We start from the raw sequence: 16,007 nt of genomic DNA on the forward strand, positions 1-16,007 counted from the left end.
GTGTGTGTGTGTGTGTGTGTGTGTGTGTGTGTGTGTGTGTGTGTGTGTGTGTGTCTAGTTTCACTGTACTGATTTTTACAGTGTTCTAGTTTTTTGTCGGCTGCGTACTTTTTGGCAGCTGATTTGAATCAGGTTGAGTCAGTCAGTTGTAGATGTTCATCCATATGGAGGATCGAAACTGATATAATTAGAAATAAAGGCAGAAATATATAAATAGACCAATAATAATAAGAAATACCAGGTAAATAATTGCCTGGTAAAAACCAGACCCTGTCCTTCACTTTGCTTTGTACAAGGGTCTGGACTTACTGTATAAAGAAGTGATTCCTGCAGGAGGCGTGGCCTCTGCTGAAGCGTGTGTGTGTCGCTGTGACGGAGGCTAAGCTAAGAAGCTAACTGGAAATCGTGTGTGCTGTAAACAACCCTACTGAGGGGAGAAATATGCTGAGCCTAACGAGACGACTGTAAATGAGAGCTGCTGCTTTGTCAGACAAATTAATTTTAATTTGGAAGCCTTATCAACACAGACTGGCTTCATTCACTTCCTCCACTGCTGTATGCTAAACTAACTAGCAGACACTGTGCAGAAAATCAACGTAGATCAAAGCTCCTCCTTCTGTTTGCTGATTGGCCCAGGTAAAATAAACTGCAAGCAGACAGTGCGCAGAAAGTCGACGTTCTCTTCTCTGATTGGCCCGGCTAAAAATCTGCCAGTGAAATCCATCTCAATGGGAGAAGTCCCAGACGGAGCAGAAAAGGGAAACTAGAATTGAGCGGAGCTGCGTAGGAAGGCAAGGGCCAGGCTAGGTAAATAAATAAACTGGAAAAATAAATCACGAGTTACAAGTTCTCCTTTTTTAATGTAATTGGTGCATTTTAAGTGTATATATTTATTTATTGGTCCATTTATATATTTCTGCTTTTATTTTTAATTAGTCAGTTTCGGTCCTCCATACATCCAAAGATTATTTAGATTAGATTTTCATGAAAGTTCATCCAGTAGCTGATGAGATATTTTACTAACAAACACGTGCAGACAAAAACTTTGTCCACTGTTGTCTTTTGGGGGTTGATAAAAATGCTACAAATAGCTTTGATCTGACAAACAGGGCTAACAGAACCAGTTTATCACATATAAGCTGGTGTGTTACCACCTTCCCCCACAGTGGAGGCACGTGAGCGTCGTGGATGCAGTTAAAGGTCTCCTCCATCACCACGAAGCCTTTAATGCTGTTCTCCAGCTCCTCTTTATGAGCTGAAACACAAACAGCAACAGGTTTGTTTCATCCTAAAGTGAAGTCGTCCTTTAACTTCCTTCAGGTGACTTTTAAAGTCTTCAACAAGCTTCAGATTTGTTTTAAACAAGGCTACGGATCTAAAACAGGAAGAAAAAAAATCAATGTTTGGGTCATTTTTCATAAAACAAGCACATATTTAACAGTTCTGGTTCTGTTTGTTGAATAAAACTCATGAATTCAGATTAATTGTACAAATGTGAGTGGAGAAAACCCTGTATATGTATAAAATGTTTTTCACAAAAAATGTAAATTTCATGTAAAGATGCTGGAATATTTAGATTTATGATGTTTGCGTAAGATAAAAATAAATCATATAAAAAAATACTTGATTTCCTTTCTATCGATCGACATCTAAAAACAACAGTTGTTTTATTTTATCAACCTGAAATGCAAACTATTCATACGTGAGAAATCGGACCGTTTCTGCTGCAAATCTGCTAATTGTTGTTGACTTTGATGTGTTTCTCCTGCGTCTAACTTTTCCTTTGACCCAAACGTCATCCGTCCCGTTAACAAACACAAAAGGAAGCAGCTCGTACACAATAGTCTCCAGGACAGAGTTGTATCTCTGGATCTCCTGCAGCAAGACCACGTTGAGAGGTGAGGAGGGGTCCTGGTTTTCTCGCAGTCGATCGGCGCTGGGATTTTCCCTCTGACGTCTCTTAACAAACATCGACATGATCTAAAAACACACCATGAACCAGAGAACAGATGAAAAGTTATCTTTACGTCAAACTATACAAAACTGTGTGTGCTTTCATTAGTTGTTACACTCGGGAACAATTGTTTCTGTTGGTTTAAAAATAAACAGAGCTGATCTGGAGGGAAACTCAATTTGAGCCTGAAAAGTGTCCTCTGAGGCCTGGCCTAATATTTTACAGCAGAGTCCTCCCTAAAGCCCAGATTCCTAGATCTGTATCTTATTACGCTGATGACTCTCAGCCAGAGTTATGTAACTATATACTGTAGATGTCTCAGCACTGCTGGGAAGAAAAGGTCAGAAATGACTGGCTTCGTGAAGCTTCAGCTAACTATTAATTGGGCCCGCCACAAAAACGGAGAGACGGGACAGTTTAGGGGGAAAAAAAAAGACACACGAACTGTAATCATTTTTTATCGAGTTTCACTCAGAGGTTTGGAAATAAAAAGCAGCAAGTTTGGAGTTTGTGATTAAACCACATCAGCCTCCATTAAAAAAAGAAAAAAGAAAAAAAAAGCTAGAACTTACTGCGCAGATATAACTACATGTGGCTCGTGTTCAAACAATTGTTTCAGTCACAAAACTAATCCATAAGGTTTTTACTCACAGATCACAGAGTTTGACTCAAACTGTTCTGACTGAAAAGTAAAACATGTTACTGTTGTGGTATAAAAACCACAAGTTAAACAGTGAAGCAGTCATTTTGGCACAGCATTAATGCAGGGCACCATAAAGGGGTGTGTACGTTCCATTATTTCTCATTCTCAAATGATACTTCATCATTTAATCCTGAAGCTTGTTTTAAAGGAGACATGTGCTCTTAAATCCTTATTTTTCACATTTAAATCCTTTATAAGTCTTTATAAAGTGAAGCTGAAATGCTTTGGACAGAATTCCTCCTTTTTGTAGCTTCACAAGCCCCGCCCCTTTTCTGAGGCGTCACTCAGATCAACTTGTTTTGAGGCTGTCTCTTTAAATCCAAACGAGTTGCTTCACACCTTCACACCCCGCCACCCCTCCAGCCCCCAGACCGGTTCATTCTAGTTCAATAGAGGGGTTTACGGCTATGTAGCTGCGCAGAAACTTTTTATCTACTATTTATTAAAAGAAATCAACAACAGAAGACTTTTCCATCCAGCCTTACATGTTGGACCCAGAGTCTGACCCCAAGACCACCAAATTATAGCTGGTAAGTCCAGACCTTAAATGTCTGTCCACAAATAATTTGACCTAATAGTTCAGAAAATGCCACAGAAAATAGAAAAAACTGAACGGGTTGAAAAATATGACCCAAACAGCACCAGGGCAGACTAAATTCAACTTTTTTCCACTCCTAGGGACTCCAAGTACACAATAAAAAGTATTTAGCAGCAAAAAAGTGAATTTTGCATCAAATATCATCTTTAAATTTGCTGACTCTTTTTAGAGAATTGCACACACACACAGGTATTGTCTAGCTGAAAAATAAAAAGCTTAAAGTGCCTGTGACATCAAATTTTTATAATAAATATGAATGTTTTGTTGGAAAGATAACATTGATAGCACATTGTAAAAAAGATTTCATGCCGCTGAGATGAACAGTTGTTGAGATATTCTCATGTGAAGTAACAGGAAGTGATGTCAAAGGGGAATATCTGAATATAAACAGAGTGTTGCTAAAATGCTAACAACCCAGTCTGTAGAGAAGAATCTGATGTTTCTTTAGAATATTTTAATCACTATCATAGAGAGAGGAGAAAGAGTCAAGAGTTCAAATAATAATGCTTCAATAAACAAAAACCAGGAAGTTTTCTTTCTCAAAGAGTTTCCCTTTGATGTCACTTCCTGTTTCACTTTAGCTGAGCAAAATTCAAAAGAAAATATGTCAATTATGTGACATAACAGGTCAAATCATGTGTATTATGCCAAGTTTCTTAAATATAAATATATTTTCTTTGACTTTTTGTATTTCATGGATATGCATGTCACAGGCACTTTAACTCCTCTGAAAAGACATCTCAAGAAAAATATACTCTCATACTAAAAAAATACTTTTCTAGGTTTAATAAAGTCACTGTATTTGTATTTATTACATAAAAGATTAAACTAACAAGTTAAAGATTTTGTTTGCATGTTCCCCTCGTGCTTGCGTGGGTTTTCTCCAGGTACTCCGGTTTCCCCCACCCCCCCAAAACTTGTACAATAGGTTACCTTCAGGCCCAGGCCACCCTTGAAAAAGAGATCTGAGATCTCAATGGGACTTGCCTGGTAAAATAATGGTAAATAAATAAATAAATAAATAAATAAATAAATAAATAAATAAATAAATAAGTTCCCATTATTTCTGGTAAAATGTTGAAATTTATCACGTGTTTCCTCTCCTCCTCACGTGTCCTCTCTGCTGGGCCTGGACCCGGCCGTGGAGGTGCTGGTGACCTGCTGCTGCAGGGGCAAGCAGGGTGTCGAACTGCGTCCTGGTCTCGGTGATCTGGCTCACAATGTCGGCGTTCGGGTGCTGGCCGAACACCTCTGGGTGCTCGGTGGACGGCAGAAGGCTGATATATTCCTGGTGTTCTGAGTGGGAGCCGTCGCTGGATATATGATAGGTGGGTAAAACTGACAACCTAAGATGAGAGGGTGATTAGAAGCATTAAATAAATAAATGATGAGCGTTCGTGTACTAATGCATTAACTTCAGCAGAGCTGACAAAATCCATCTTTTGAGTTATATTTACGGAATAATTTCAGGGCTAAAAATCTATTTAGTATTTTATTTTGTTTATTTATTTATTTAATTTTTTTATTTTTTTGAGAGAGAGGAGTGAGAAAACAGGAACAACACAGATCTCAGGTTTTAGTGATCAGGTTCTGCTTCTGTTGGTGTAATATTCAGTTTGTCCTCTTGGTGGTGCTAGCGCTCTGCTCACAGCAGAGAATGGCATCACTTTTTATTTAATACTGATGTGCTGCTTCACCATATTTTCTTATACAACAACCTAATTATCGGCAAAATGTATTTCAATTTAAAGAGCATATCTGAACATCAAATAAACTGAGCAGGTAAATATGCGGGTGTCTGTGTCTTACTTGAAGTGTGGCTCAGTTACAGCAGCCTCACAGAAGAAGTCGTTGATGTAGGTGGTCAGAAGTCGTCTGTGACGTGACCACCATAGATGATGTCGGCGATGAGGTATTTGAGAGCGTCCCAGTGAATCTCCTCATACTTATCCAGGTAGAGGCAGAGCAGCTTCTCGCTCACCTGAGGAGGCATCGAGAATGAGATCTTTACTTTAAAGAGAAGAGGTAAAATATTTCTACTGCACAGAGACAGAAACATCAAAGGGAGGGAGGGGAGGAAAGAACGCAACGCAGATTTATTTTTGTTTATCATTTTTAACAAGAATAAATAGAAACAACTCATAGAAAACATGATTTTAACCCCACACAGAGATCATGACTCCATGTTGTCACTACAAAAATTAATAACTAAATGCTGGTTTGACTGAAAGGGAAAGTGTTAAAGTGCCTGTGATATCAACACTTTTGTAATTTGTATCTTTCCAAAAATGCATTTGTATTATATATACAGTAAGAGAGATATAAGATTTGTATACATACAAATGCATTTTTGGAAAGATAACACTGAGAACGTATTACAAAATAATTTTCATGCTGCTGAGATGAACAGTTGTTGAGATGTTTGCATGTGAAGGAACAGGAAGTGATGTCAAAGGGCAATGTCTGCATGAAAACAGAGCTAAGCTAAAATGCTCAACAGCCCAGACTGTGGAGAGGAATCTGTTTTAGATTATTTTGAGTCACTATCAGAGAGAAACAAATGAAAAAAGAGTCAGAGTTCAAATCATGATGTTTCAATAAACAAAGACCAGAGTTCTTTTTACTAAAGGAGTTCCCCTTTGATGTCACTTCCTGTGACCCTTTTGCCGAGCCAAGTTAAAAAGAAAATAGGCTAGTTATGAGTCCAAATGGGTAAAATAATGTGTGGTATGCCAAGATTCTTAAATAGAACAAAGTTTTCTTTGCCTTTTTGTATCTGAAGGATAAGCACGTCGAACTCTGACCTCGAATTCTGAATCTTTGAAGTCGTAGACGATGTTCCAGCCCGTCTGATGAAACTTGTTCCGCTCCAGCAGGACGCTGTGGAAGCAGCAGAGGGAGAAGAGCAGCTTCCTGTAGGGCTCGGCTCTCAAGCAGCGGCTGAACTGGGCTTCGGTCACCAGCTGATGCAGAGGCTTCATGTTGGCTTTCACTCCCTGGAGACAGAAAAATTTGGGCAGCGGGATTAAAAACGAGGCACAAAAACAAATCTGATGATGCGGCACATGTTTGGTGTCAAGCAAAGCAAAAAAAAAAAGTATATTCGATTTCCTGAGTTGTTCACCTTCGGTGGTTCAGTGGTCATCTTGATGCCAGCCTGCAAGATGGTGATGGGGAACTCTGGGTGTGGAGACGAGCTGAGCCAGAGTCTGAAGTCTGGACGGGGCTTCTGGAGCTGCTTAATGAGCTTACCCAGCTCAGGCATCCAGAGAGAGAGAGGTGGCAGTTGGCAAGGAACACCCAGTAACCTGGACAATGAAAGGTTTGGAACTTATGTTTTTTATGACATGAGGAGTTGTATGTCTTTCTATCCCCCCTAGTGACTCAGCGATTACACAAAGGAAGACGGCGACTTGTCCCGCACATTTCTTGACTCCCTCCTCTATCACTCGCTCGGTGATGGGCGCCTGACCCTGGCCCAGAGAGAGAGAGTGGACGTCTCTGCTCCTGCCGGAAGCCTCGGCCAGCTGCAGCAGGGCTGCCGTGGGGTCCACTCCAGGGGACAGAACGAAGATCAGAGGAAGGCAGCTGGCGGACTCCTCCACGACCTGCAGGGAACACCGACATCAACGCTGAAAATATGTCAGGATTTGTGTCACTGAAACATAAAACCAGCGCTAGAAGTAGGCCTGTTATGATAAAAACACATACACAAAAAAAAAGGATAATGCTGTTTGGAGACCGTTAATGATTCCAGAGTTGAGCGAGTGACATCTAAAACTCACCGCCTTCATGTCGAGGACGGGAGGCTCCACGAAGCGGCAGCCCAGGTATGCGATTTTAAATCGGATACATATCTGATGTTTTCAAAGTGACTGCAGTGTGAACGCTCATGTCACATTCATCTGACTTTTTCATCACGAGGAGGGGGTGAAGGATCGATAAGACACTAACCTCAAGTCTCGCTGTTTAAATCTGTAGCTCCGTGTGTTTACAGCTCCAAATCACAAGTCCAGTTGCTTCATCTTTTGACTTTTCATTTTCCATGTAGATAGTATGATAATAACGATGTCCAGCCTGGGTCGCAGAGAGTATTGATCCTAAAGTTAGCTACTCGGTCGATACTTTTTTCCAGCTTGTAGTTTCGTTAAGAAAAAAAAATCTTCACTGGAGCATCCCGGTCAGAGGCAGGTTCAGATATAAACACTGAACTAAAGAAGCAGGTCAGATAATTATTTAATCGGCTCTGATTAAACAACAACTTCCGATTCGATGTGCAAAATGTAGCATCCATGCTAGCTCTGTAAACAAACAAGCCGGCTGATGAGACGTCACGTCTTTTACTGCGCATGCGTGTCACATCAGTGCTGTGTAGCGTTCACACAGGGGTCTGATGCAGGTCACATTTAAAATGTAATGTGAACGTTCACACAAAAAGATCGGATTTTTTCAAAAAATCGGAACTGAGCATTAAGACCTGCGGTGTGAACGTAGCCTATGAAGGAGGGATGTAAAGAACGCACTATCAGCATCTTCTGGAGCTCGGTGAGCTTTTTCTCCCCAAAAACTTCACGAAAAACAAAACATCAGCTTAAATGTAAAAACAATAGTTCAATAAAAAAATAAAACTACAACCAATTGACTTTAGGGTTGTTTGTAACACATTTAACTCCAGTTTTAATGTTTGTTTGATTATTTTTTTGTTCTCAGCTCTTCTGAAACATACAGACCTGGCAGTTTGGCGTTCTTCAGCTCAGCTTTAGTAAACCACAGCTTCCAGTTTCTAGCTCGACGTTCGAAGGACGGCACGATGCCGCCGAAGCTCTTCAGCTTCTCCAGCTGTGTGATGCTGACCCAGCTGGAGTCTGACAGCCAGCTGGCACACGGGTTCTCCGGTCGGTCGTTTTTATCGAGAACCTTAAAAAGGAACCGTGATCGGTCCAACAGAAGTAGTTGTGTTGGAAGGTAGGAACTCTCTGGATTGGTATTGGCTTTAGTTTCTCACCGTTCCTCCTCGAAGTAAGACGGCGTACTCGTTCTCGTCGAGTTCTCCAGTCACCTCCAGGACTTTGACGCACATCTGGAAGCTGAAGAGAAGCTTGTGAGACTCAAACAGACCCCGACATGTGTAGCTGCAGCAGACAGAGAAATAGCAACAGAAACTGCACTATTAGATAAAGTTTATACTTTATAAAGAGATATAAACAGATCAGAAACAGTTCGAGCCCATTCAAACAGATTAATTAGGATGAACCGTGCTGACCTGTACACGGCGTACATGGGGCAGTCGTTGAGGTTTTTGATCCATTCCTTCAGGGTTTCACTGCGTTTGCTCTTTTCTATGCTGAGGATGAACAGATTTATGTAGGCATCCAGAGAGAACTGGTACATGGGGTCGATCAGGTTCAGGTTGCTTAGAATGAAGAAGAGAATGGAGGTTCTCTGGGCACACGGACGATAGGCCTGTCAGAGGGACAGAGTGCTGTGACTCTCAAATCTAAGGCTATTTTTCTCAACTCTGAATGAGGAAATGATGGGTAAAATCTCCATAACAATGAAGCATACAAATAATAAATGAGCTTTAATTAAAGTTGGCACGGGGCCTCAACTTCTCTTAGCGTGCCAAGCTCATGAACCATTTCAGATTTCGAGGTGTCCGAGGAAACAGCATGGATAGCCAGGGTGTGACATTTCAGGTTACATGCTCAAAATGAGAGAAATAATCTCCTCGGCTCTTTTCGCCTCATTCCCACTCCTGACCTCTCTTGCAGAGTCGATGTTCTTCTCGGTCCGCTCGCTGCTCACCACTTGCTCAGAAACTTGCTTGGCCGTATCTTTGGAGGTCTGCAAGGTGTCCCCCAGCTGCTCATCGTCCAGTAACGAGCCGCTCGCCTCATTCAGCAGCCTGGCCCAGCAGACAGGCACACACAACATGAAACAAACGTAAAATTGTTTACTACATACCATCATTTAAGCAAAGAAAAGAGAAACAAACATCAAGAACCTACAAGGAAAAATAAAGTTAAAATAAAAAGTGCACCATGCAGTATCTCTACATTTCTAATACTACCTCATGATCACCTCATGTTATATATAATATATTTTATTTTCCTTTCTTGTTTTTTCCTTGTTTTTAAAAGACTCCTATGGACAGGTTTTGAAAATGATCAGGGCTGCTACACATCTGGTTTCCAATTTACTTGTAAATTTCTACTTTCCTAAACTTCTTATTTCCTTATTTCCCTCTGGGATCAATAAAGTATTTTTGAATGAGTGAATGAACATATATTTGCATACAGTATATTGGAAAATAGTATACACATCAAAGGTTTAAACTAATAATTTGTACAGTTCACAATTCCATAAGACTTATGAGACTAACAACAATCCATACTCAGACCCACAACTAGGATTATTTAGAGTAACCTAACACACACATGTTTTTGTTCTGACTTCAGCAGAGAACATGCAAACTGGCCCTGGTTGTGTTTGTATTGAGCAGAGAGCAGCCTTGATCAGACATTTCCAGCTGAAGATGGTGATACCCTGCTGTGCACAATCATCTTACGGAAGATTGCCATGAACTGACGACAGCTTGGGTTCTTGTTAAATCTACCTGCATAATCACACATCCTAAATATCACTAGGTCTGTTAACTATGTTTCACAAATCATAAGTACACTTGAAATTGAAAGCAAATTATAACTTACCTGCTTTGTGTACTGCACTGAAGAACAGCTCAAGTGATCTTGGCTCAACTTGTAACAAGAAACTTTGGTTGGTTAGAACTTCTGGTACCAATCTGAACAAACTCTCCATGTTGACAATGAAGCCAAACACACTCAAGTACCTGTAAACATAAATCTTTATTTATCAGTTCAGCTTGTTTTTTGAAATTCACAGTGCACAAAAATAGCAGTGACCTGAAAGCATGTCTGTAAAATAGTTTCTTCAATTTATCAGTGTTCATTGCCAATGCAATGCACACTATTGTGATTCGTTTCCCATCCAAGTCATCTCAACTTTGCCATGCTTCTCCTCCTGCATACTTTGACCTAGAGCTGCCATTGTAGTTTATATCTGTAAAGCTCCTGTGCCAAATGCTGGCTATGCCTTATGGTGCCTGCAAAACTTATAGTTTATGAAATATTAATGTTTAATGAATTATAATAGCAGTCAATGGAGCCTTTTATTGGTCCAATACTGCCCCCTGCTGCATCTACACAATTTGGTACTGCACCATAGTTTCGTATTTCAACTCAGTAGTTCAGTGTTTACAATACTAATATGATTGTATTTTGATGGTTTACTATAATATTGTCTTAATACTGCTCTATTTTTGTAATATTATGCAGTTTAGTGTCAATAATTGTATTGGCAAGGTAAACTCTTTCTGCATGCACACAATCCAAGCCCTGGGATTGTCCTCTGCCACAGCTCCTATAGTGTCATGGTGAACACTGTGGGATTTCATTCAGATCAGGGTCCAATCCCAGCTATGAACATACTGTTTCAGTAAAACTTCATAATTTCAGTTTGTTATACTGTATTGTCACACAATTACCCTAATTACAAACACCTGCTGACTTGGTAGGTGTTTGACTGATAATAATTAGAAAACACATTTCAACTTGGTCACACTTCATTCTGCAAGTCCAATGTTGCAGGCAAAGCCATGCTGCAATGACATGCTACATGGCAATGCACACTTGTTTTTGCATCGTAAAAACCCATGTCTAGTTGTTATTTACATTCTGTGGGAATGTGGACACGATCGGTGTGCGGTTAATACTGGAATAAATTTAGATAGATAAAAATATTACTTCATGTGAAAAATAAATGTATTTACTGTTACAGAGCTTTAGTAAGCAATCCACAAAGCAAATGTCAGGGTATTTTCTTTCTTTTTTCTTTTGCTTAATAAGTTTAGATAAATACCAATGTGTCTGTTGTATAAATATTACATACTGTCACAAAACTTAAGTAAGCAATCAGGAGTGCAAATTAACACTTCTGTCTTTATTATAATGGCAGACCTCGACTCAACAGAAATACAAAAACACAAACAAAAAGTTTAATTTCACCCTCCAGCAGTGGGAGATTTCATGTAGTTCACAACTGATTTTGATCCATTTTTTGTCAGTACTAATTCTGAACATAAACACAATGCTAAACATAGCCTTCTTATTTAAAATAATTTTTAAAAAAACGTACCGATAAAATGTTATGAGGTCTGAACATTTGCCACTCCGATTGCTGCACAGTGACACAGCATTGTGGGTCTGTGTTCAATGGTTGAATGACTGTGTCAAGATGGATTTGCGTTTAGCATACCCAAAGTCACGTGATAGCCCCTCTAAATATACCTCATTGGGAGAGGTGCTCTGTGGGGAGGGAGCTCGGCTGCAGACTGAGCTCCAGGGAGGAGCTTTGTACAAACAGGCGGTGCTTTGTACCAGGAAGTGTTTAGGCAGCTCCACATGGCCACAGGAGATTCAAGGACTTCTCAAACATGCATGAATGAGTCAAATCAACACTCTGGATATGTTTGTGATGAGGGAATGACATTATAACATGATATAAAGCTCTGAACTCCTGTTTGCGGTACTGTTTGGTCACTTCCACCTGGAACACCTGGTATTCATAGATGTAGGCGGCCATCTTGGACAAACTCTGTCTCCCCGAGCCCCCGATACCGATGAGAAGCATGTTGCCTCGGGGCTGACTGGTCACACGCACAACACGGGTTACTGGGGCAAGAACACAACAGATATTGTAAACTCTTCATAAAAAACCCTTACTCACTTGGTTCTTATGGATGAAAATTTCAGATACACCGACTTTCATTACTGTTCTGATAGTGAGTTTGCAAAGCTTCAGCAGACATATAAATAAATGAATTCAGGCATTATTAGTTGGATGTTTACTAAAAGTCCTCAAATGAATGCATATTAAAAGTCAAGTCTTGACCCTAAAATCACTTAGAATCACTGTTGACCCACAACTTGTGTAGCTGTGAAGCATGATTTTTCTACGTTACTCAGTTGCAGAGTTACAGATCAGAGAAAAAGTGCACACCATCGAATGATTTGTATTAGCTTTGTTAGCCATCTCGACATGCTAATTAGCCTTCAGCATGTGGTGAGAATAGCTTTCAGCTACCCCACCGTGAGTTTAGTCATTTTGTCTAAATCTGATTCAGTTAAGCTGAAAAAAAATTAATTTGGCACAAAACAGATGCAATTAGTAGAAAAGCAGCTGAAACATGCACACAAAAGTAGTTAAAATTAGCAAAAGGCAGCTAAAATTAGCAGAAACTATTTGAAATCAGCAGACAGATTGTGAAAGGAATGTAAAGTCTTTGAAATTAGCAAAAAAATAAAAAATAAACAAGAAAGGAACAAAAAAATTGACAAATTGTTGTAAGATAACTAAAACAGGCACAATTTAAATATGGATAAAATATTTTTTCATGTTGGAGCTGAATCTCAGCTTTGGTTACATCAAATTTTAGCTCAGTTAGATCAATAATTTTTCATTAGTAGTGTGGATTAGCTGCACAAACTGATTCTTTTATTAAAATCTGTCCACTGATTCATCAGATATTATTGCCTGCCGTCATGAACAGCGAGCTGTAATCAAATTTTGTCGTTCAGTTTGGGTTAAAATCGGAGTAAGCAGGAAATGATGGTATTCTCGAGTGTACTGTGTTTGATGGCGTCTTGAAAGAGCACGAGGCTCATGGGAACCACTCCAGGCGTCAGGTTATAGTCTTCCAGCTTCGTCTCCATGAACTTCTTCAGACCCTTCATGTTCAGAATGTCCTCATAGCCCGAAGAGTCGCTTAAGAAATCACCTGATCCACAAAGGCAGAAATAAACACACTTAAAGCTCATACCTTCCTGATCGGTCGTATCTGTGAAAATATTTTAAGCTACCACTGAACATAGTCACATCTGTGCTGGCATGAATTTGTCAATACAGTATTGTAGATACCAAATATTAGCGGCTGTCTGTTGGGACAGATGCTGTAGAAATTCAGGCTGAACTGTGAGGACAGCTTTTTCTTCAGAAGAGCTACAAAAGGGTTCATGTCACTTTGGTTCACAAGCCGATCTGAAAACACTCTGAAAACAACAAACCACAACATATCACATGATGAAAAAACAAAATTATAAATTAAAATATGTCTACATCAAAAGCATTAGCTAGGATACTATGAATGTCATAAAAAGTACCTAAAACACTCATGGATCCACAGTCTGGTGATGCTGTTTTGGGTTACATGAATCCCTGGATGAGCTTTTAGCATTCCCTGGAAAACCTAAAAAAATATGAACAAACGCAGAAAACTTATGTTAAGATCTTTATTCGTGATCAGTTTTTTTTTATTAAAATGCTATAATTTCTAACATAGTTCATAGGAAATCTCTTTGGAGTCCCAGTGAACTTTGATGTTTGCAGATGTGATTTGTAGTGACAGCAGGTGGAAGAGAGCTTGACGAGGTGGAGGTATGCTCTGGTGAAAGGTGGGAGAAAACAGTGAGACAGAAGAAGAACCGTGCAGCTGGGAGGAGTAAAGAAGGATCAGTTCATGGTAAGCACTTGCGGCCAACCGTTAGAAATGAGCGCATCAGAGGAGCGGCTCAGGTCGAGCAGTTTGCGAACAGCGAGGATGAGGTGTACCTTAGAGATATCTCTGAGGTTGAAGACGTAGTGTATCTTGGCTGGAGTGGGAAGAAAAGATGCCAAGACGCCATTATACAGCTCTAAAGTGGCCTGAGTCACAATCTCTCCGGTACGCTTCACCGGTTCCACACACGCCTGCAGCTTCTGCTTGATCATAGTGCTGTGGATGCTTGTGATTTGTGACTCCTGCATGTGAAATGAGACATTTGATTATCAGTTTTTAAATATCTCAAGAACCCTGCAACCATGGGTGTCAAAATAATACACAGCGGTCAAGAGAAAGGAAAAGACTATTTGAGAAAAACTTTTTTTTTTTAAGTTTTGAGTGTCTATTTTCCTAAACAAATTTGTGATGACTAAAAGGAGAATGAAACTAGAATAACTCAAACAAACTAGGTGGTAATATTCTCACTCTATCATTCTCTCTGTGTATTTTTGTGCTGGGAAATCAAAAACTGTACAGATTTTTAAACAGCGTAACTAACTAACTTGGATTCTTCTTGTTTTTTTATTTATACATGTCTATTTATTTACTTGCCCCTTCATAAAGCTGATTTAATTTCTCTCATTATTTATTTTTTATTTATTTACCCTTAAATACATCATTACTCTTTTTTTACGTTTAGCATTTAATTGATTCTTTTGAACTTTTTTGATTCTCCTTGTTTTTGATTTATATATGTCTTTTTATTTTCTTGCCCTTTCACCCAGCTGATTTATTTCTTTTCACTTATTTCATTTGTATTTATTTACTTTTCTTATTTATTCATGAAATTTTGTGTACAATAGCCTATATCTGCTAATTACCAATCCTCAAATCACTCATAATTCCACTAATATTAAGACCAGTGACCTTTTGTTCTATTTTTGAAGCTCAGTTTATTTATTTATATTTCTCTTTTCTCTTCTTTTGTTTCCGTTTTGTTTCTTTGTTTTGAAATGCTGCACAGTTATTATATTGTTTGTCTTCATTGTGTTTAAAAAACAGCGTAACTATAATAAAAATCAATTCCTTTGTGATGAAATGATTAAAACATGAAAATGGATTTTAAAAAAAATGGAGCTAAAACATCCAACATGTGAGAAGTTCAACAGTTCATGTTTTGCACAGAACAGTGAAAAACACCAGCTTGTTTTTTATATTCAGGGAGAAAAAAAAGAAATGAAGAGGTGAGACTTACATGAGGAAAGGTCATATTGATGAGGTTGAACCCACTTTGAAAGCAGGGGTGAGATCCGAGTCCTTCCTCCACCAGGGGGGCCCATGGACCCCACCAAGAACATGACCTGATTATAAAGAGTCACAGAAAGTTCAATCCTCAGTCAGAAACTCACACTTAAAGCTTCAAAACACCAGCTGAATAGGAAAAGTAGCAGATGGCTAACTAAAAGCTAAATGTAGCAAAAGACCAGCTACGAAGTAGAAGTAGCAAAAATAATGTCTAAAATCATCTAAGGAAGACAAAAACAAATTAAGTAACATGAAGCATCTAACAAACAGAACTCTTTCCTACTTTCATCAAAATATCATACCTCACCTTGACAAACTTTAGGGTCTGTTTCTGGCGGTCGTACCAAAAGCCATAGTCGATCCAGAAGCGTGGCAGCTCTAGTGGCGGCTGGGACCCGAACAGGTCCTGGGCCGGCATGTTGAGGTCGTCCAGGAAACACACCATCTGCTTCCCGCCGGCTGGCATGACCAGGCCTTTGTTCCTTTTTTTTCTGTGCAGCTCTCTATGATATCCTGGATGTTGTTGGAGGTGGTCTGGACAGTAGAGGAGACACAAGACGGGAGGTTACATGACACAACAAACTGAAGAGATACACAATGTAAAAATGCTTAGAAATAGGGTGTTCTTTCTAACTGAGGAGCAGCTCCGCAAACAGAAGTTTCAAATTTAGATTAAAGGGATCCCCGATTAATTGTAACATTGGACTTTATATGATAAACATATACTTTAACTGTAAAATAAAGACTGTAAAAATACTGTTGGGTGTTCAGTTTATAATTTTTAAACTAAATGTTTAAAAATATGACACGGACGGAGCCATTTTATTTACAC

At 39.3% G+C, this 16,007-nt stretch overlaps 1 protein-coding gene across 1 annotated transcript in view; it reads right to left on the minus strand.

The window, feature by feature from the left end:
- LOC106525128 (dynein heavy chain 2, axonemal-like) overlaps window positions 1–16,007 on the minus strand; it is a gene marked incomplete in the record, with an annotated part of 65,095 nt that overhangs the window by 12,234 nt on the left and 36,854 nt on the right. The window contains 27 exon segments of the mRNA XM_014019253.1: window positions 1,155–1,244; window positions 1,819–1,910; window positions 1,913–1,980; window positions 4,367–4,425; window positions 4,427–4,601; window positions 5,065–5,125; window positions 5,128–5,236; window positions 6,060–6,251; window positions 6,380–6,525; window positions 6,528–6,563; window positions 6,680–6,863; window positions 7,041–7,112; window positions 7,746–7,816; window positions 7,980–8,172; window positions 8,261–8,387; window positions 8,519–8,718; window positions 9,016–9,160; window positions 11,501–11,511; window positions 11,779–12,005; window positions 12,962–13,111; window positions 13,252–13,382; window positions 13,494–13,579; window positions 13,942–14,130; window positions 15,126–15,164; window positions 15,166–15,231; window positions 15,483–15,662; window positions 15,665–15,709. Coding sequence (XP_013874707.1) covers window positions 1,155–1,244; window positions 1,819–1,910; window positions 1,913–1,980; window positions 4,367–4,425; window positions 4,427–4,601; window positions 5,065–5,125; window positions 5,128–5,236; window positions 6,060–6,251; window positions 6,380–6,525; window positions 6,528–6,563; window positions 6,680–6,863; window positions 7,041–7,112; window positions 7,746–7,816; window positions 7,980–8,172; window positions 8,261–8,387; window positions 8,519–8,718; window positions 9,016–9,160; window positions 11,501–11,511; window positions 11,779–12,005; window positions 12,962–13,111; window positions 13,252–13,382; window positions 13,494–13,579; window positions 13,942–14,130; window positions 15,126–15,164; window positions 15,166–15,231; window positions 15,483–15,662; window positions 15,665–15,709 — 3,144 coding nt within the window.

The sequence above is a fragment of the Austrofundulus limnaeus genome, unplaced genomic scaffold (genome assembly GCF_001266775.1).
Source record: "Austrofundulus limnaeus strain Quisiro unplaced genomic scaffold, Austrofundulus_limnaeus-1.0 Scaffold213, whole genome shotgun sequence".
In the NCBI taxonomy this organism is placed as follows: domain Eukaryota; kingdom Metazoa; phylum Chordata; class Actinopteri; order Cyprinodontiformes; family Rivulidae; genus Austrofundulus; species Austrofundulus limnaeus.